The 22,725-nt window shown below is 39.3% G+C and overlaps 1 protein-coding gene and 1 long non-coding RNA gene across 5 annotated transcripts in view; one reads left to right on the forward strand and one right to left on the reverse strand.

The window, feature by feature from the left end:
- The first annotated feature begins 9,437 nt into the window (after positions 1 to 9,437).
- itga11a (integrin, alpha 11a) overlaps positions 9,438 to 22,725 on the forward strand; it is a 54,006-nt gene continuing 40,718 nt past the window's right edge. Inside the window, exons 1-3 of one of the 4 annotated variants that reach the window (XM_007563991.2) lie at positions 9,438 to 9,454; positions 9,964 to 10,137; positions 19,630 to 19,744. In XM_007563991.2, coding sequence (XP_007564053.1) covers positions 10,089 to 10,137; positions 19,630 to 19,744 — 164 coding nt within the window. In that variant the 5' untranslated portion in view covers positions 9,438 to 9,454; positions 9,964 to 10,088. Of the gene's footprint in view, positions 9,455 to 9,963; positions 10,138 to 15,492; positions 15,589 to 18,110; positions 18,222 to 19,319; positions 19,386 to 19,629; positions 19,745 to 22,725 lie in introns of those variants that run through there. The other 3 variants (XM_016677332.1, XM_016677333.1, XM_016677334.1) reach the window with 3 other exon arrangements.
- Positions 10,569 to 13,344, reverse strand: LOC107837579 (uncharacterized). The gene is made up of 2 exons (XR_001663608.1): positions 13,272 to 13,344; positions 10,569 to 12,377 (listed from the first exon to the last, which is right to left on the reverse strand). It is a non-coding gene; the product is annotated as an uncharacterized LOC107837579 (long non-coding RNA).

Raw genomic sequence — 22,725 nt, forward strand, 5'->3', positions numbered from 1 at the left:
TATTATTATACATTAAATAAACAAATAATCAAACCAGTAAAAGCACAATAAGAAACTTACATAGCAAAATGTTCTGTAACATATCAGCCTCAGGAGATCATTGAGGGATGAAGAGACGCTGAGTGATTTCTGGTTCTTTAGGTTCTGACGTGTCTGCAGTTCCTCTCCTGATCCATTCATACAGCAGCACACTGCGCCACGAAGGACACTTTTTTTTAATTGCCTGTGTTCATCCTCACTGACATTATTCAGCCTTGGATTTGCGATTTCCCTCGCACGTCTGTATATTTACGAGAGGTTTTGCTTCTAAGGACGGTGGAAAATCGAGTCGAGGACGTTTCAAAACGACGCGGGTTGATAGCAGCTCACCGCAGCTGCGTAGTGTCCGTCTCTAGGCAACCGTGACAACAGGATAGGTGGTCGGTCCGTAGCGGCGTTCGAGAAGACTGTTCAGGGGTCCTGTGTAGCTCCCGCCACGACAATTTAGCTGACCTTAATATTTCCTGTTTTATTTTGGTCATTATTGTTACACTTAGTGCTGATATGTGTTTGATAGGCGTGTCTATCGGACATTTGTAGAAATACGGAACAAATCGCTTCCCGCATCGGTTCAATACGGGACGCAACATTTAACAGCCAAATACGGGACGATTCCGTATTTTACGGGACGGGTGGCAACCCTAACTCTGGTTGGAACAGAAGCCACCGGGGTGTAAAACAACAACAAATCACTCAATTGTATTCCCGTTTGGAAGCGACATGCCACAAGATATGCTGAATTAAGCATTAATTTGTCGTCGCAAGGACTGGAAGTCTGCCGGGCTGGGCCTTCTTTGGTGTTCGGCTGGGTCTAATTGCAGCAGATAATCGTGTAAAATGTTCATGAAACCCAATAAATAAATTGCAAGTTCAAAATTGCACAGCATTTGGTTTTCCATTGAGCTCTGACCCAAGAAAAAAAGTGGTGAAGCTGTCCCTTTTAAAAAATAATAATAATAATAATTAATATAAAACAGAAGGCAGTAAAAATTGAACGAATGTGCTCTGATGATGAAGACACGATGGAAGATGTTTACGTTCAACCACAAAACGACTGGCTGTAGGAATGTGGTGAGTAATGTGTTTTTTGTGTGACCGTGTTAGAGAGGAAATATGGCTTGTATGTTATAGAGATCATGCTGGTTGCTGCCTGTCCACTGAAAATATAGAGCACCCATAACTAAAAAACGAACTGGGGTAAGGAGGGGGCGGGGGGATAAAGAAAAAACGTACAGGGCAATACTCCGTCTATGGAAGTAACTTTATATGAGCTGTGAGATTTTCTGCTTAAGCTGGGTGACGAGAGACACAGCTTTACTCTGAATTTGGATGTGTGAGCTTTGCGGCGTTCCTTTGTCATTCATTTTGTGGCGTGTGGCTTTAGTTTCCACATTAGCCTGTTACCCACTATTGCTACTGGCACAACTAAACCTGCATAAGACTCTGCCAGGGATCTGGAAATATTAGACTGACTCAGGTCAGACAGACACATATACTCTTTTCATTCTCCGCATGAGGCCCTTCAGGATCATTGTTTTTATTTTATTTTTTAACCACAAGTGATTTCCCACTTGTAATCAACCACTAATAAGGTTGTTTTGCTTACAAAACAACACAAAACGCCACATAAACTGCTTGTAATGGATGTTGATAGTTTTGATATGATTTCCAAATCAGTTTTTTTTTCTCTTATCAAAAGATTTCCCGAGGCTTTATTGTCAGTATAAAGTTAATAATACCGTCTTTTTGCAAGTTCAGTCACTAAAGTTTTACTATGTATACATAGTAAAAGCTATAGCTTCAAAAAGCTATAGCTTCAAAAAGCTGCTAAAGGCAGAGGAGCCTGGAGTTTCTCCAGAGGAGCCAGAGATCGAGCTGCAGCTTGGAGGAAGCCGTCCAAGTTGTTGTTAGTGCCAGTTAAGTTGCGCTGATTCCCCCACACAGCTACTTTTAAAGCAAAGTGCTAGTTTTTCTACCTTCCTTTCCAGGAAACACGTAAATGAACCAAAGTAAGTTCGGATCTCTACTGGATTTTAAAAGACGCACCTCAAGTTTGAAAGAATTATCTAACCAAATGGAAATGATTGACTCAATTCCTTTTTAAAAACTGCAGATTCCCACCAGTAGCAAAACCCTGAATAAGAACACCAAGATCCAACCAGCCAGTGACATTGCCCAAAGTTATGAATAGATCAATATGACAGAAAAGCAAAGTTTATTCTGAACTGAGCTCTGTCCAGAAGTCTGTATCGTATTATCCAGATAATTCGATAATGGTACAAATACAAAATGCTCTAATTTGGCTGAAAATACCTGCAATATCTGCATTTCAGAGTTAATATTGTATAAAATGTGCCAGTTACTTGTCTATAGCTATGTTTGGGATGCACATCTTTATACAGTGCATTGCAAAAGTGTTACCACTTGAACCTTCTGTGTATTTATTAGCTTTTGTGACAGACTAGAACAATGTAGTGCAGAATTATAAGGTAAAATAACACATGCTTTTAATTAGAGCTGGGCAAAAAAAAAATCAATGAGTTTATATTACGATAAATATGTGATTGATATAATAAACAATCAATTTATTATATCAGTGTATTACAATATAATAATTTGATAACATTTTCAATGATTTCACAGAACTCCCAGGATTGTTAGGGATGAAGGCAGAGGGAAGACTTTAGCCACTTGACCTCTCACAGTTTGCTAATCCAGTTGCTAACTGGCATCAACTAACTTATGCTCTTTGGTTACCTAGCAACAACTTGTTGAGTAACTTGTGCAGCAGCTAAATCAACTGATATGAAACACTTATCTCGTGATATGTTTTTCATCCATAACTGCCAGCCCTACTTTTATTTATTGTTTAGAAATAATTTGTTGACAGATCAGGGATAAAGTTGTGGAAAAGCTAGATTAGATTAGAAAACAACATCCCACGCTTTGAAAATCTGTCAGAGAACCAATCAGCTCATCATCACTATTACCATTGTTATTGAGCTGATACTTATACTTTAGAAAGCTGTTGTACTTCTGATTATTTACACTGTTTTCTACCTTCACAAACGTCTACAGGAGGGCTAAAACTGATTTTCTCGCAATGTGTATTCATCCAACCAAACATTACAGTGTCAGACAAAAAGAACGATCCAGTGAAGGATCCATGCACATAGCATGCAGTCATAGCATTTCAGGATGAATTTTGAAACCAAAAGTTAATCCACATACCAGTCTCCATGCTGTAAAGGAACAGGTTTTCTGCAAACCGGCACAAAAACCACAACATTTCTTCCAGCCTGGACCCTGTCGCTCTCTGCAGAGTTCTCCTCATTCGCATCAGCTCATATTGCATGCTGTAAGGAATTCATATTCCTGAGTTCCTATTTTTCATTCGCACTAAAATGGATGTCTTTAACTTTGTTTTATTTGTCCAACAGAAGCCGATCCCGACAAGTTCATGCCAGAATGGGAGCAGCGGTAATTTCGTCTTCTTTGCAACTTTTAATGCTGCCTTGGAACATAAAACATTGTCAGAAGTTCTACTTTTCACAACAAGTCCTATTTTTAAAAGCCAATCTCTTCTCATCTGACAGCATTCCCTCTGCTGTCTTGTTTGCATCATGTATTATTCCACCTCCCATAACGCTTGAGAGGAAGCTCTCCCCAACACTTTCTCCAGGTTAATGGTTTGTCCAGGAGCACATGCCGGAAACTGTGCCGCAGTTTCTCCCTTGCTGTTTCTACAGCAGATTGTTCAGATCAACAACAAGCTCCTGGAGCAGCAGCATGTTTGAAGAAGTTCCTTGGAGGATTGTTAGTGAGTGTACTATTACCTAAAACCCATTCATTGTTTCATCTTGCCTTTGGCTTACTTGGCTGTGATTAATGGAAAGTCACATCTCCACAGGCAATAACTTTCACTTTGTGGACTTGAATGTTTAAAGAGCCAATACCAGGAAAACTCTCAGGAAGTAACAGAAATAACAGGAGTTGGTTTTGACAACAGTACATGGGCAGTGGGACTGGACATGCAATCCACGGACCGAGGAGACCTCACACCCCGACAATCTGGACATTCTGTCCCGGTCAGTTCACCGTTTTGACTGAACACTCATTCATTGCCTCGATTGTTCAGAACCCTGCTGGTCGGGGACGTCTTTCCCAGGGAGAAATGAAAGAGAGGAGTCGAAGAGGGAAACTTCATTCACAACAAAGGTTTTTCTCCCTCTCTGGCTTTAAAATCAAAGTCTTAGGGTTGGTCTTTTCAAAGATGTTCAAATATTGTTTTTGTAAAATTTATTTCACCCACACAGCCACAGGAGAATATATAAAAGTGTTTATACATTTCATCTTGGTTTGATATCTTGCCTTTGTCTTGAGCTGAAAATTAATTGTAGAAAGTTCTAAACCGATTTCTAACAAATTTGTGTTTCTGTGCTGAATTCACAACTGAAGGCAGCTTTTACTTAAATGGTATAAAAATAGAGAGACAGCTATATTTTCCTCACTCTATGAACAAAAGGTTAAGTGTCTTTTTATTTCCAGCCAGAATCTGCTTTTGAATGTCAGCAAAAAAAAAAGAAAGAAAAAAAGAATTTATTATTTATATGTCACATTTTACTTTTTCATTTTTCTTTTAAATCATGCTGGAGAGATTAGACCTTAGCATTTCTAACCAACTTTCCAGGAACTCCTGAAAATCCACATTGGAGGTCTCAGACTTAACCACAGCATGATAAGTGATGGACTCAAGGTCACAACAGGAGGCACTACGCCAGCATGAATGAAGCTTAGCATGAAAATGAGCTTTTTCACATCTGATCCCAAGGGACTTGTCAGTTCTTGCCTGGGAGGATCATATATCGCAAACTGATAATCCAGGGGTGATTGAGGTAATTACTTACAGTTGTGCTGAAGAGGGATCGGAAAAAGGTGAAGTGCATTTCTGATTTCAGGCTGCGCCACACAGAGGGAGTTTATAAGGCTTTATAAAGCTGCAGTATGTAACTTTTATGCATATAAAAATATATATATTTTTACATATTTGTAAAACTGTCACCATGTTGTGACAGTATGGTACCTCCTCCCAGTACTACTGTTGCCGTCTGAAGACATGCACTGCTTCAGGTGTGTTAGGATCCCTGGTTGTTTCAGTGTTTTGGAGTTTGACTTATTTATTTTAGTTTTATTATTCTATGTTCCTTAGTCTTTTCTTTGATTATTTTGATCCTGTTTCTATTTTACTTTAGTTCAGTTCTTTTTAGTTTTCCTAGTTATGTTAATTTCTTGTGTTTGGTTATTCTTAGTTACTGCAGTTTAATTTTCTTTAAGTCTAGTCATTCTTTAGTGTTAGAATTATTTCCTCATCTCCAGTATCCTCTTTCTCGGTGCCTCCTGCTCTCCCCTCATAGCTGCAACTTGTTAGCTCATCAACCTTGGTCTTTTGTTCAGCATTAAATCTCCCCAGTACTTAAGCACCTCGTCCTCAGTTACTCCTCACCATATTCTCTTGTCTAGTCCTGTTACTTCCCAGCATTCTCCCTGATTTATGGCTTTGTTCTGTCTTTGTTCCCTTGGACTTTGTTCTTCATTTTTATTATTACGTCTTCAAACCTGCTGCAATTGGGTCGACCACTACACACATTATGACAAAGTCAAAAACAACCAATCAGAGCCAGGAGAAGGAACTGCCTCCTGGTTGTCTATCAACATTTGGTATCCGCTTCTAAATGTACTAATGGAGGAGAAATAACTTTCCGTTCCAGGAAAACTATTTATCTGCTGTTATCTGTGGTCATGCTAACTAGCCTTAGCATTCACATTGATGGTAACTGTAGCTGGTTGTTTCTGATCAAGCTGTGTATTTCTGCAGTTATCTCTGAGAGAAGGCAGAGGAGCTAGATTTTTTCAATGATTATCATACAAATATGTAAATGAATATGTATAACATATATGTTGTTTTTTTTAATCCCCAGCTTTAAACCTTCTCCAAAAAAGAAAAGGAATAAAGCATTGCTAAAACTAAACCATTCACACCTTGCTTAGCTTGCCTGCTCTGATTCAAAGCACCATTGCCGCTTATAGACAGTGAATAAAATGCCATCATTTCAGGTACTGACAGAGAAGAGGAGACCGTCCCTCATCACCCTCTTGAGCTGCAAACAGAACTGGCACCCTGCCTCCATTCAGAGCCTTAATGCTAATTGCAGGTTCCTCTCTGATCCATCATTTGTCTTGCAGCTTGACAGTAGGAGATTCTTCGGCAATGAGAGCGCACCCACAATCCCGAATGAAACAATTGTTGTTATGAAAGACTTCATGTTTATGGAGACCCTGTTATGTTGTAATGACTACCAAACCACCATCATTTTTTTTTGGTTTCCCCTTCAATTTTGAAAATGTTTTATGCTCATGTTGTTTGAAGAGCAAGGAATGCTGCTTCTTGAAAAATGCTCCTTTCTTGTACTGTCTTGTTATCCCGCAAAGCAGAATTACTATATGCTTACAATGTGACAGAGTGTGCGTCATTTTCCTCTTTCAACAATTTAGAATTGGTGCGACTCACAACACGAATATCATGTTGATATCTCTCTAGCTGAGGTCACGGGAAGAACTGTAACTTCACATGCAGATGTGCGCTCTGTATTTAACCGTGGAACTTTGCTTACTTTTACTCACCTCGCAGTCATTTCAAGATGTTTATCAGATGTGCTATGCAGACACTTAATCCACATAGGCAGTCCCGCAGTAGGCACAGGGCTTAATTTCCTGACTTGAGGTGAAGTGAAAGGGAACAGCGCTTCACCGAGCAGAAGTGGTGGAGAAGGAGCAGATCCAATGAACTTTTAAGCACCCTTAATGAAAGCAAGTCCTGGTTCTTTTTATTTTCTGTAGGGGCTTGCTGGGTTCAGCACACATGCTGTGTTGATTTTTGGTGATCTGTGGTTTCTTTGTGATTAAAAAATGGGCTTTGATTGCAGCCTCAGAAAGAGCTTCTTTCAGAACTTGAAAGATTTTCAGATAAATGTCGGTTCTTTGGACAGCCATCAGAGAAAGATCAACTATGTTATGTGTTTTGGCTGCACTTTGATAGCCTTTCAAATGCTTCTATTGACTTTGGCTACCGGTTTGACCAATATTGGCTTTTATTAGTTACTTTTACAGTGGACTCTTTTTTTTTTTAAAGTGTATATTTAGCCTTTAAATTTTCATTCATTCATTCATCATTAAAGTCTTATTAGCTACAGATACTGACATCATCCTGGGATAGGAGATTAGGTTTATGCCGACAATCCATTCAGAGATTGAGGTCCTGTGGTGCTTTGTTGCTGACGATTATATTTTGGTTGGATTCATAATGGAAGTTTTAACTTGCATCCAAAGAAACGTCACATGACCAGATGTTAAATGTACATTTCTTTGTTTCCCCAAAGTAAATTCAAAAATTGCATCAAAGCCATGCAGTTTCCAAGCTGGAATCAAGCTCCAACAGGGCTTTCTAAGTCGTGGTTTCCAAACCACTTAAATTTAGTTCTTCAGTGAGTTAAATTCTTTTTAATGAGATCCCAAAGAGGCACAAGGAATGAGCAAAATTTTCCCCCAAAACTCTGCTGGCTCTCTCCCCGAAACCTTGCTGGCTGCAGTTTGCCATTCAGCTGGTTAAAGAAATGCAAATAATAGAGAAACTTAAACAATTAAGTCAACTCTCAAAATGTTTGTATTCAATACATATACTTATGTCGTCATTTTGACACTAGAGAAGCACAACACAACTCTTTCTTTTTTAAGATAACATTGCTGTGTAGCCCGTGGTGGCATCAAGCTACATAAGTAAAGGCTGGTACATATGATGGGGCCATAAAAATGTCCTCTGATATGGCAAGAACAGCTACAACATTGCTTTTGACTAAAAACTCGGACGAAGAATTCTTGGAAAATCCTCACAGGTCTGTTCCACTGTGTCATGTTTATGTAGTCCTTGTCAAATACCATAAAAGAAAAACTGTTCTACCCAGATGATGTGCCAAGAACAAACTACAGCCATCAAGACATTGATGCTCTTGCATCAAGACAATTTCCGTTGATCACGACAGATCTCAAATTTTCGTGTTTGACAAAAATTCTTTGTTTTGTCGAACATGAAGTAGGCCTTAAAGCTGCCAGCGTAGGACAAGATATATAACTGCAAGTACTGAACAGATGCTTAGAATAAATCAATGTGTGGATGTGTGATAGCTTTCTTCAGCTGAACAGAGACAAAAGTTTGCTTCTTTGCCACTAAAGAGGAATGATCTAGAGTCACCACGGAGCTTCACTTAGAAACTAGTGATCAGGCCCAAGTTTGGGTGTAGGGATGGATTCAGATATGAACCTTCAGAGCCATACAGAGATAGTTACAAAGTCAGCCTTCTATCACCTGAAGAACATTTCCAGGAATAAAGGACTATTGTGTAAGGATTCTGGTTTTTCTGTGTTTATTAGTGTTCCCCTGTGAGTCCTTGTGGTGTCCTGTCTCCTTCCCCTTGATTGCTTTCCAGGTGTGTGTCATTCCCTGTGATTACCCTCCCTGTGTAATCAACTCCACCTGTTGTTTTTGTCGGGTCCTTGTCTATAGTTTATGCCAAGCTTCTCAGTTACTGTCAGCTGTCAGTTTTCCCTGTGCTGCCTGAGTTTTTGGAGTTTGTACCCTGGCTTTCATCATTAAATAATCTTTTTATTATGTCTACCTGGACCTACCTGCATCTTCCTCACCAACAACACCCTCACCTCATGACATATTGTGCTCGTAAAATCTAGAGAAACTCATCCATGCATTTATTTTTAGTAGCATTGATTACTGCAACAGTATCCTCACAGGTGGGTCTGAAATATCAGACAAATGCAGAACACTGCTGCTCTGGTTCTCACTAAACCCAGTTCTGAAGTCCTTCCACTGGCTCCTTGTAGCTCAGAGAATAGACTTTAAAATACTTTTGTTAGTTTGTAAATCACTGAGTGACTCTGCACCAAAATGATTTAAAGATCTGTTGCTGTATCAACTGTTCAGACCACTCAGGTTCTAGTCTGTTCTGTGTTCCCAGAACCAGAACCAAATATGGAGAAGCAGTATTCAGTTCTAATTCTCCACTAATCTAACAAACTCCCAGAAAACTGCAAAACAACCAAAACATTGAGTTCCTTTAAATCAAGACTGAAGACCCGCCTGTTTAGTCTTAGTCCCGTTAATTAATATCTGGAACATCGATTAACCTATTTGACATACGTTTGATGACAATTATTCTTGATGATTTTACTGATGGGATTTGACCAAATTTAAAGTTTGTTGCTACATACAAACTACGTCTTAATGCATAAATGGGATCGTTATAAATTTTGTGCCCAGGAGCGGATGGCTCAGGAGCAGGAATGTGAGGTAACGTACAAATCCTACATTTATGTTCTGCTGTTAACACACCGGCGAGTTTGTGGTTAGGAGCCATGATGATTGTATGTTGGCATTTAGTTTCAGGCTGAAGTCGGACTGGTTTGTAATGAGAAAAAGAACTGCGGCGCTACTGATCCACTGTGTTCCTTTTAGACTTACCACTCCGCTGACCCCGGCAGTGTCTAATGTCTTACACATGCTTGTCTCTTTAATGAACCCTCAATGCCCTTCTGTTGTATTGCTCTGGTGTTGTTTTGATTGTTTCCTAGACTGCGTTTGCTTTATGCAAATGCTGATTTTCTTTTCCTAAAAAGTCTCCCACACACACAAAAAAATAAAAAAAAGTTTCTTAAAAGTAAGTCATTTTCCTCTGTTCGCCAAGTTAAACTGAGCTGAACACATTTTCAAAAGACAGTCTTCCTCCTGCTGTTGAGGAGTGGACCTCCTCTTCATCCTCCTCCTCTTCCCACAATCCCCTCCTACTTCTCCTCATATAGGCTGGGCTTTGACTCGAGTCAATCAGAAACGGACCTTAACTGTGCCTGCCGCTGGGTTTCTGCACACCCTCACAGCAGTCATTACTCAAACACGCCATCACCTCCACGCCTGCAGCAGTAAACATATGGAGTACTACTGCTTCCTCTTGCTCTGGATCTGCAGCCAACATTTAGGTGAGCAAAAGTTGTGTGTCTTATACTGTGTGTTTGTTTGCACTTTATGCATCTTCAGAAATGCACTTTTGAATATTTTAAGTTTTCAAAGGTTATTCCGTATAACTTTTTAGTTGATGTTGTTAATATTCAGTTTAGTTTAGATCTTTAGGAAGGTGAGAATATTGCCATCTTCATAAAATAATGACAAACATTTTTTTATCTTTTCTTTTTTTTTTTTTTTTTTTTGCCAAAAGTGATTTCAGCAAAAATAAAAGAATCACCACCTCTATTTCCCCCCCCCACAAAAAAAATTATGATTTAGGCAAAACAAAAAATCACTTTCAGCAAAACATGACTTGGGTCATTATATTATGAAGATCACAATATTTATATATCAATTACAAAAATGCAGGAATGTTTGTATGAGTCACAGCATAGCATAAGCTTACCAGATTGGGGAATAATTATTCGCTAGTAAGAAATAGAGGTGCATTATAGCACACTGCAAACATACAAATTCTGCCAAGTGTAAGTTGATGTGTCTGTCGAGAAGCTTTGAAACGCTTGGTGCACAGCCAGATTCGTGGTCATTTAAGAGCTCCATCACTGGTGCCTCATCTAGATAGAGCTAGAAGAAGAAAGCCACAAACACTTAATAGGAAGAACTGAGAAGAACTTTCACAGATTATTTCAAAGACAAAGCATTAAAGAAGTCCCATAAAGAAATTTAGAGATGCCACATGCAGCAAAGATAATTAAATCCAACACCGCTTCACATGTATCACAATTAGTTTTAGAGTAGTGCACAACACGCAGGTTTTGAATTCGCTGCACTCTGCACTGTAATAGCAGTGGTTTAAAATATCTGCGTGTTTTCCATAAAATATAATGGGCTGCTTACTTTTCCATCGCAGACGTTTTTCACTTAATTCTGCTATTTGCAGAAAGACACGTGTTATTAAGCTATTTGAAGTCTGGAAAGCTGGAACTAATCCAGAAAGAAACATTTCGGTGCATCTTCAGCTCAGACGATGTGTAAGTGGTACGAGGCTGTGAAGTCGATGGGAGGAAGTCTGTTATAAATATTTGGTTTGATTTTGGAAGTTCTTGAAGCAGCTCCACATTAGGGGAGACCGTGACCTTGTAAGCTGGAGTTTGTGGAGTATGATTTCACGCTGGCTGTGGTGAAGGATGTTTTGGCAAGAGTGCGAAAAGGCAGGCTCTATTTTATTCTACCGCTCTTGGATTCCTGTGACTGTAGGGGCAAAGATCCTGTCCAGATAGCACTGAGAGTGGAAATCTGATGAGAAAGAAGAGGACCTGTGCTGTATATTACGAGGAAACAGCAGGGTCAGATCCCACCTGAAGCAGTCGCTCTCATAATCACTGTCCCAGTAGGATATGTCAACTCAAAAGGTTTTGTTTTCCTATGTGAATTTAGAACGTCTTTCTCTTGATGGACATTCACTTTGAGCTCTTCACGAAGAAGACCTGGCTCCAGTATAAATTGTATGTCTTTGAAAAGGGTAAAAAGTGCACGTCAGAAATAATGCAGCTGACATGTGGGAAATTAACTTGAACTTTTGTCCATGAAAATGTGGAATCATTGCACGAAATGTGTCCAAATCCACTTAGAATAATTAATAAGTCAATGTTAATTATGATTTATTTTCAAATGAATTTCAGACACATGTCCTTTTAGTCTTACTTTTAATATTACATTTCTTGTTATAACATATGATTCAACATAGCATTCCACAAAGCTATGTTGAATCATTGGCCACTTTATAAGGTACACCTTGCTTACACTGTATTGGACCCCTGCTGCCTTGATTGAGTTCTGGTGACTATGGAAGGCATTATGGTACAGTGAACTCATTGTCATCAATTGGAGATGACTGATAGGTCTGTAGGTTATCTGCTTTAAAGTGGGGTTATGCTAAAATATTTTTTTTAGCTTTAGACAAAGTCATAACGTTACTGCCTCATCAGAAATATACAAAGTGTTGCTTTGACTGATTCACGCATGTTTGAAAAATCCTTGAATTTCCCCTGGCAACCATTTGGGAGTGCCTTAAAGCATGGGTCACCTATTTACCAAAGACTCTGACTTGGAGCTTCAGCCACATGGAGCACCACTCACCTGCACCTCCCCCACTCAGCTCCTCCAGACTAGCAGCAGCAGCCGTTAGCAAACATCTGGTGGAACTGTGGATCTGCTGAGCTCATAATACAAACTGCAATGCTCCTAAGAATAGCTGTAAGCACCATCAGGGAATATCACAGAGAACTATTGTTGTGATGCTGGAGCGGGTATAAGGTTCTTAAAGAGACAGAGGCCAATTTCAAGGTGGGGTGTCCCTTACTGGGGTCTGGAGGGGTGCTGGTGCCTATCTCCAGCTAACGTTCCGGGTGAGAGGTGGGGTACACCCTGGACAGGTCGCCAGTCTGTCGCAGGGCAACACAGAGACACACAACCATCCACACATACACTCACACCTACGGACAATTTAGAGAGTACCCGGAGAAAACCCACGCATGCACAGGGAGAACATGCAAACTCCATGCAGAAAGACCGGGGCCGGGAATCGAACCCGTTGCTGCAAGGCAACAGCTCTACCAACTGCACCACTGTGCAGCCCCTTCTGTTGTTCATAACAACAGAAGGTAACATGACTGAGCTATAAAATGGCATTATGTGCTTGGAAAATACATAATGCCCCCTCTTTAAGGTTCTCTTTGTTATGTGTTCACAGATAGTATTGTAAATTCCTTAATTGTAATTTACGCTTAGTTGAGCAAGTGTTGCTCTTCTATCATTTCTGACCTGTCTGCCTATTCTACTCTGGTCCCTGACATCAAGAAGCTTTTTTCATTCACACAACTTCAGATTATTGGATTTCTTTTTTATGAAGAGAAAAATCGACTTTATACAGCTAAGAGAAAATTCTCTAAAGGGATGAATCTGCTGGAAAAAAAATGTTAGTGGAAACGGAGAGTTTAGTAACAAAAAGAGCAACCCACTGATTACAGGACAAACGCCTTCTGTCGCCCCAGAAATATTCTTTACATCCATACTGTAACAATGTGGCTGCAATATTGAATTAATTGCAATTGTAATTAGTGAATTAATTTGAGTGTTTTGGGTCAACCTTTGACTTGAGCAGAGGAGTTCTTGTTCAGAAACTCCAGCCTCTCTTGATGAAGAAAGAGCCGGAGAAAAGAGGGTTAGCTCTCAGCTTACAGCTCAGTCTATGTTCCTGTAGTCAGGAACATATCCTGTTGGTCTGGTCACCTGTCCAGGGCCCACTTTTCCAATGGTAACTGGAGATGAGTATCAGTCTGTCTTATCCCTGAGTGGTGGGTTTTGATGTACGAGTGGTACAGAAAGGAGACAAATAGAAACATTAGCCATTACCAAAAATGTTCCTAATAAGGTGGGTTTTTAAAGAGAGATGTGCATTACATGTTTAAAGTTAGAGAACTTAGAATGCCATAAAACAGGGGGCTCAACAAACAGAGATCTCCATTTGTTTGTTAACAGGACACACTATCTGTAGTGTAAGATCTGTACATTGAGTACAAGACCTCATTATTGGAAGGTTACATGCCAGGTCATGTAGCCATGTGTATATATGAGGATTAGGCCATTTAAAGCTTTTAAGTTGGACTTTAAGATTTTGAAGTGATCAAATAAACCCACGGAGGAGACTCTGAGTAAGAAGAGATGTGCTTGTAACTTTTTTGTCATGGCAACAGCAAGAAATGCTGAAGGCTGATAAGGTTTCTGTATATGTTTATATATGTTTTTAAATCAAGCACTTAGATATATATTGTGTTATTATTAGTTAGATTTTGATTAGGATTGACTATATACAGTGGAAAACTGTTGAGGCGTCCTTAATTCCCCAAATAGTTTTGCTCTGAGCAATCAGATCATTTGTATTCCCTTAAAATGGATCCGACCTAAAAAGATCAAAACAAAAGTGAAGTTAACTTAATGACAGCAAGAAGGCATGTATTCATATGTCTACAGTAGTGAAGTCAACTTATTTATTCACGCATTTCCCTTTATTTCTGGGGAAAAGCTTAGAAATTGCCTTCTTCCAAAAGAGACTCATTAGCACAGACATCCACAATCTGCTGAAAGCAAAGACTTTAAAGCAGGAAACGTGAGACACACGAGGCAGTGAGGCTACATGCTCTGGTAAAAACATTAGAACATCAGTAAATCATCACATAGTTCATTACTGTTTCACGCTCTCACATATATTAGAACTTTAAAATACACCTTTCTTCAATGCTAGTGTTTTTTTGTTGTTTGTTTTTGTACCATATAGCGATGTATGCTGGGATGTGCCATGCCGGTTGCCTAGGGCAGCAACTATTTCAAACCCAACGCCTCATTTTTTTAAAGAGTTGCTATTACAATTAGAACTTTTCTTAAATTTCAACAGCAACCTAAGCCCTGACTTTCTAAATTTGTTGGATTTTAGAATGAAGATTTGTATGCAGCTATCTGAAAACCATGACGTCATAATTGCCACCTCTAACCTAAGCCCTAATCACATCTTACACAGTAAGTGCAGTAGCCAAGAAAATGCTCCCAATTCACTTTTGTCTTTGAAGCATTTCAGTGACTGTAATTTCCACATGGCTGCTGACAGAAGGGGAAGACGGGTGGTGGTCCCGTCTAAGGTTCCTCTCAGAAAACCCACCCTCCCACTCTGCAGCTCCATTAATTTAATATAAAGTAACTGATTTACTGAGCTCTTTCACCTTAGGAACATGCCTAGAACTGCAGGCGTTGCTCACCTTCATCTCAGTGTCTTCTGCTCTAGAGCCTTAAACAAATTTAGCAGATTCTGTCAGAGATTTGACATGTGTCTGCTAGTTGAAGGTATATATATTTATGAAAGAGTTAATAGCTTAGGTTGCCGCTGCACCTGCAGGATTAGTGGCTGATGGTGAGCGGTTGTGTGCATCAAATAATTCAATCTTTAACTTGGACAAATGACCATAGAAATGACTCTTTAAATAAAGTAATTATATACTATTTATTTACACATATATATGTATAATTCCAATTTTATTCAACATATAGCAAATTATTGAATAACTTCCGCATTATTGTTTGATTTCTGTGGTTAAAATGTCATCTCGGACCTTTTCTAAGGTGGAAAACAAAAACCTTTGCCCAGCAAGGCTGTCAACTGGCATGTACATCTATACACTATTTGTTTTTTTTTTTTTTGTTTTTTTGGTAAGAATAAAAAATATGTATTTGTTGAATAAAATGATTTCTAGGAACTATAAGAAACTGAAAGAAATGCCTAATATGATTGGTAATGTCCCTTCTCCAACACACCTGAATCAAATAAACAGTTTGCTGCCAGGCCTCCGCAGTGCTGAGTTCAAGCATTTGATAGCATCATATTAGCGCTAGAGGACTGGCTTTGACTTCAAGAGGTGTGTATGTTTCTGTAATATACCATCAGATCATAGCTATTTAGGTTGTCTAAACTAAAAATGGCTGTATTTTAAAATGTATGCCTCACTTTCCAAATGGATTTATGTTCTTATGCATATTTGCTCCCTATCACCAATTTTTCAGTCACAATTTATACCCTTCCGGCGCAATGGAAACTTCAAAAAGACATCCGGAGGCGGGATGAAAGACAAGCCGAACGTTTGAATCCCTGTCAATAATTCACGGGGCTATTGAATTTGAAGTGCTAAATTACGGTAATGTCATTAACGTGCCACTCGGAAATAAATCACTGATAAGCAGAATCTGCCGTTCCAAATTTCAAGCTTTTGGTCTCCGACTCGGCCCCACGCATGTGTGCTACAGCTGCTGGTGTATCCTATGTTCTCCAGCCGCGGAGACCTTAAATCCCCTCCGGCTTTGTGTTGGCTCTGAGGGTTAACAGCTTGTTAAGCAGTGCCCAGTTGGCTGTCGCACGATGAGAACATCTGGTTTTCGATACCCCATGCCTCTCAAAGTATTTACTTTGGCGTGAGGAAGGGTGCCAAAATGTTTCAAAGTATATTGTCCACTGTGAAGTAGAGTGTCTTTCCAGAGGAAAAATATTGGAAAGAAACACAAGCGGGAATCGATGGAAAATCATCATACGCTATAGCTACTTGCGAAATTTCTTTCCTGCGTCAAAAACGTGTTGGTACGAGCTACATGAAACCAAGTCTGCAACGCCTAAAAAATGTGATAAAAAAAAAAAACGTCATTCAGCGTGGACGATCTGAGGAGACCTCCGAGCCAGCTGTTTGCGTAAGGCGTCCACTCGGCTGCTCTGTGTCAGTGGGTTTGTGGTGTGACTCCAGCAGCTTGGTGTCGGGCCAAAGGCAGCAGCGGACTGTGCGGTTCACGCCGGCGGCCCCCGCCTGAGGTTTATTTATCTAGGCATTGAAGCCGGTACACAGGAAACTCGGCAAGATTCCGACCCAGCATTCAAAACTGCTGATATTACCGAGAATATTACACTTCTCTGGGACGTTAGGAGCTTTAAATTGGAGCTGGAGAAACCTTCAGCTGCAGAGCTGGTATACTGGGACACTTTAACTTTCTGCTCTTTAAGAATGGCTGCACTTAAAAGTGATGCAGATCTCTGCCCTCCATTTCCTCTGATGCACGGTCTGAAGAAGGGTCCTGCTGATTTTTATTTATTTCTCGCACACACCTGTTAGTACCCCAGCAACTATTTTCAGTCAGCCTTTATATCTTTCTGGGCAAGCGCAGACTCCAGAGAGATGTTTGGAGATAGGATGAAAGACAAAGAAACATGTGGACCCGTCACACAACAGGAAATGGGGAATGATGGGTTTGTTTCAATATTTACATAAAAAGTTTGCATTGGAAAATTTATTTCAAAGAAAGCTTTCGTGAAGCAGAACCGTTGGTCTCTGGTCGTGGCAATCAAGGTGTGATGTGCTTGTGGTGAAATGACAAAAAGTGGAAAACAACTGGCAGTCGCATAAATTGTGGTTTGGGCTTGTTTTTGACAATGCCTGCGATCATAAAACTCTCAGTTTTGTGCTTGAATTTACAAATGCGTGCAAAGAAAGAAACAGCAGAAGCAGATATTTAACTGGCTGTGTGTTTGGACAGCTTATTTACTCTCCTAAACATTCACTATGTGAGGAATGCAGCCAATTTCCCCATTTCTGTCCATGAGCCATTTTCCTTCAAGGAATACAGCTGCCTTGTAATCATGATCTGCATTTATAATGCCAACAGCTGCACAGAGAAACACATTTTATCTGCTGATAAAGAAAAGCAGAGTTTTGGCATTATGAGACCTTTAAATGACATTAAGATTCAGAAATGTTGCCATTAGGCGTTTCCAATTATTTTAATACTCGCTCATCAATTTGGTTGCTTCAGACTTCCTGATTCTAATAAATACATTTGCCGTGGTCTTACTGACAGGAATAAGGACTGCAAGACATGGAGAAGGACTCTAAACCAAGTTTTCTAATGGCATGCTAAAAATAGATTTGTTCAGAAAGTAAAAAAAATAAAAAATTAGATGCGCTTAAAAGTAAGACAGATCTGACAGAACGAAAAATAAATGCATGCAGTGCAATTAGAATTACATTTTTCTTATTTGCCTTTGCCTATTCAGCTGCAAAGTACTGACTGTAAGTGTTTCACCAAATGCTTACACCTTCCCTACCACATCCTCTTCCCAACTCAGACTTGGATGAATGTGACAGCATCATATTATGTATCATATTGTATATCATTTAGCTACATGTAAGCTATGTTAAAACAATTTGCGGTGCTTCCTGCCTCAGTTGGTAACATCAGGAGGACATTTTGGAAGACCATACGCGGAGAGGGGAAGTTGAACTCGCAAGGTGAAAACAAACCCTGATTCGCTGTCACGGTTGGCAAAAGAGACACAGCTGAGCCTCTCGTCTGTTATTAGATCTGCTCTGTTATTCTTTGTAGATTAATTGGCGACATGTGTCCAACTTTTGCTGAGCACTTCTTCACCTCGTGGCTTAGATTTTTGCCGAGTTTCCCCTCGCAAGAGGAAGAAAAAGTCTAACATGATCAGAGGGGGGATTGGACTGAGAATGTAAGTGGGGATGTTTAGCGTGACGCCAGGAGATTCAATAAACCAACAGTGTGTGGAGTCGAGCCACAGAGATAAAAGCAGTGGGAAGTCTGTGGTGGCCGAAAGCAGAAGCCTCCGTGTTCTCAGCTTCACTGTGCAACACAAACTGTGAGAAAACTCTTTAACTCTCATCTTAATTTCCTCAAATATAGATCACTGGGACTCACTAAGCATAAGCCTCATTAAATCCCTATTCAGTTTGTTTTCTTTGACTGTCTGTTTTGGCTTTGAGATGTTATTTGAAATATTTTTGGCTGTATCTTGTAGAATGCTACTAACAGTCAGCTGAAAAAGTCCAACAACTTGAGGCCATTAGAAATTGGAGAGTGTAGCTTAAAATGTTTTGTACCATCATAAAAAAAATAAAAATCTCCATTTCTGAATATGTAAAAGGCAGATTATGTCATTATCATTGATAGTATGTAAAGATTTAGAAAAAGATTTATGTAAAATCTTTTTTTTTTTTTTTTTTTAGATTTATGTAAAATCTTTTTTTTTTTTCTGGTATCTTATTTGTCCGCAGTTGCGATCAGGGAAGGCAGTGAGGTCCTCACCTGTAATCCTGACAAGTAAAATAGCTACATGGGAAGTGAAACAGACGGGTTTTGTTGGTAAAAGTTTTTATGGTAAAAATTCGCTGAGTTTACGCATTGCCTGTTCAAATACATAGAAGTCCTGGATGATGCAGTTCACTGGTGGCGCTGTGCCTAACATACTTATGAAGCAGGCAGTTGGCGCATGCCCATTGCTGCCTCTCTTGTTATCACCAGTATAATTATTTAAATATACATGTTGTATGTATTCTGAAGTGTCACAATCTATCAAGTACATTTAATGAATGTGAGTGAAATATTTAGTCTAACAGGCCATAAATTCATAGTGAAAATGCGCAGGGGGATGCAGTTCCGTCTCTCCCCGATAGACGGCAGTGCTGTGTACCCTTTGCACAACAGGCAGCAGGTACTCTTCTTCTGCGCATTGAAAAGAATGAAAACGATCGAAAAAAATAAATGGTTCAAGGTCTCCTCTTAATAATCCCTTATCTACCATATTTTTAAAAATGACAGGAAAATGAGAGACGGGAGAAGAATAGGTAGATGAACTTCATATAAAAAATACGATAAGGTACGACTTCCAATTTTAATGACGAAAGAGAGCGGTCAGCCTTTGGCAGAGAAATAATGTCTTCCAACCTTATTGAACTGAAGAAATGTAGGGAAGAACATTTGGGGAGGGATAAATTCCTCCACATTGATGTGAGAGACAAAGTCATGCAGAAAATGTCTGTGTCAACTTGATGTAGCAAAAGTTTGTCCTAAGAACTGGATGTACTTCATTGACATTAAATCTATTTTCTCTCTTTTTCAAGGGTTCCATGACTGCTTCAATATTGACACAAAAAAGCCCAGAATCATCAAAGGTCCAAAGCAAACCCAATTTGGATACACTATTCAGCAACATGTTGCTGCAGGAGGAGAAAAATGGTAAGGGACTTAAGCAATTTATACAGCGCTTCTAAAAATACAAGAGGCAGATATTTCTTCCTGCATGCTTACGGTTGTGTCCTAATACCTTTCAGTTTAAAACTCTTTGAGTTTCCTAATGCTTGTTCATGAAAATTGATTCATTGTCAGTTTTCTTTTCTTTTTTTTTTGCTTATTTATCAAACATCCATGTCAGCATTCCTACAAATAAGCAAAAAATGTTTGTTTTATTAAAAAGCTTCATATTGCTCACAATGTACACTTTATTGAGGCCTGGATTTTAATAATCTGATTCCAGTGATTAAAAAGTATCTTTTTGGATGCTGGGACGTATTTTTCTAGCCTTTGGTAAGCAATAGGAATCCACCTGGATGGCTTGATTCAAACTTTGAACTCTTTTGTGCCGATTTATGTCCTAAGTTTTGTCGTAGAGAATTTACATTAAGGGTTTGATGGATCCAGAGATCAAGTACATTATGACTGTGAAGCAGATGCTGACAAGCTGTAGTGCTGAAATACTGTCTGACCTGGCAGCAGGACAGCTGGATGTCTCCTTTCTTTTCCTTCCCTGGAAAGATGGTGATCTACTGTACCTCTCCTGGGCTGCGCAAAGTTTCCTCCCGTTAACCTGAACTTGCGAAACAAACTGTAGCCTTGACCTGAATTCCTTGCATCCATCATATTACCTCATAACCGATGCTGATTCCTGTTGCACACTATTATTAGGTCCTCTGGCTCCATGTGGTGGCCAAAATTAGATTCTGGCATTCCCAGAGTCTGTTGGCAAGGATTGTGCTGGCTTTTTGAGAAGTTTAAATTTCCATCATGTCTTTTATTTATTTATTTATTTTTTTAGTTTGACTTTTCAAAAGCTTCTGTGTTCGAAAAGTTTGGATCCAGTTTTATGAAAGACAAACGTCACAGTTGTACCAATAACATTACAGGAAACTGCACAGCTTTTTTTTTGTTTGTTTGTTTGTTTTTGTCATTTTTAAACTATTTAAATTGTATTTTATTTATTTTATCTCCACCCTACTGCCTCATTATTAATGACCTGTTAAATTCTGCATATTTTAATACCTGATTCTAAATGAATACCTAAAAGGTAACTCAACCTCTTAGTACAACTCCTGTGTAGCAAAAAATAAAAAAAATAGCACCTGAAGCTCAGTCAGGTTGGATGGAGAGTCTGTGTAGCTCAGTTTTCAATTCTTCCCACAGATTCTCAAATTGATTTAAATCTGGACTTTGACTAAGCCATTCTAACAAGTAAAGGTGCTCCAATCTAAACCCTTTCATTATGTCTGTGGCTGCATATTTAAGGTGTTGTGGAGGTTTCCAGCTGTGAAATGCTCTGTCTACTATGTCTACGATGTTCAAAGCTTCGTATGACGTTTCATAACTTTGTAGCTTTTTATCGCCGATCTGTCTGATTTGTTCCTTGGTCTAAAAATTTAAATATATTAAAATAAAAGGGATTGAATGCTGTGAGCTTTGATTTTTTTTGTCGTTTTTAGTGGGAAGTTTTGAGAACTATGTTTCATTTTTCTTCCACTACATAATTATAGAGTACTTTGTAGTACAGCATCACTGTACGTAGAATACGGCGATGCTGTGGTTGTAACATGGAAAACTTAATGGAATATGAAAACCTTTGCGAGGCACAGTGCGTATTTATAATTTTTTTCCCCCAGCTACTTTTTTCAGCAGTTGGACAAATGTGAAAGGTTTCATCGATGCAAAGAATGAAATAAAGTGTCCTGCAGCAAATTACCTCAGCAACTGTTTGACAAGGTCATATCCAGCTTTTCCAATGCAACGTAAATATTCCTTAGTACCAACTCCAATTAACCAAATATCCCAACAGAGTTTTTTTTTTAACTTAATTAAGCTACTGTAACAATAACACTGAAACAAACAACTGAGAAATGCCATTTTTATTACTTAAGCTTTTTATCACCAGTATTTTCATACGTCTGTACTTGTAGTTGTAAATTCCACGTTTAACTTGTTTTCCCTTGCTAAAAAACTTTGCGTGTCCCTCTTGGCAAGGTTTCCGTTCTCCTTGACCTCTGAGCAGCCTGAAATATGAGGCCTGAGTTGTTTTATGCAAGGGAGCGTGTGAAAAGTGTCAGAATACTATGTTCATCTAAAGGAGAACTTGGTATTTTGTCGGTTCTCAGGAATTACAACCCCAGATCCTTGCAACACTGATGGGGCGCTTATGACCTAACAGTCTTCACAGATAGGAAATTGTTTTGGGGCATGAAAGAGCTCTTTGCTTTTTTTTTGTTTTTTTAAAGTCTGCTGGAGCTTAACGTTGAAGGTAGAGTTAGGATTCTGGTGGTTATTCAGTTTGTGATTATGGAGGCATGGTAGTTTTTGCTGCCCCAGACCTCAAATAGTCTGAGAGAGGGGGGGTGGGGGGAATTGCGCGAGCTGCCAGTTCAATTTGAACAACACTACCCATCACACTTTGAAATGAAACTTTTTTTGGTTTTAAATTAAACTGTGCATACCAGAAGTGAGAAGGGCCTGATGAGGCTGACGTATGTGGAATGAAGGACACCAGAGACGCAGCCTGAACTGAGGTAAATGTCTGAGAATGAAGTGGAAACATTCTTTTACTGGAAGAATAGCTCTGTACAGACTGTCCACGCAGCATATATATCGATGGAAATATATTGTTGATACCTTTTGAGCACCTCTGTTAGCTGCTCATACAATGAATAGGAGGTGAATATCTCTATCACCCCCTCCCCCACCCCAAGCCCTCAACAAAAAAAAAAAATACAAAGCATAGAAGAAGATTAATGTGGTTAAAAGTGTACAGATTTTGGTGTTTGTTTCTAGTCAAGTGTTTTTCCGGTTCTAACCAACAGAGATCTACAGCGTTGAGCATCCTGTTTGTGTTGCACTTTGGCCTGTCTGTTTCTCAAGCTGGTGGCGCTGTCATCCTGTAGATTTGAAAACGGAGGTCT

This window comes from Poecilia formosa, unplaced genomic scaffold (assembly GCF_000485575.1).
Source record: "Poecilia formosa unplaced genomic scaffold, Poecilia_formosa-5.1.2 Scaffold153, whole genome shotgun sequence".
NCBI lineage: Eukaryota > Metazoa > Chordata > Actinopteri > Cyprinodontiformes > Poeciliidae > Poecilia > Poecilia formosa.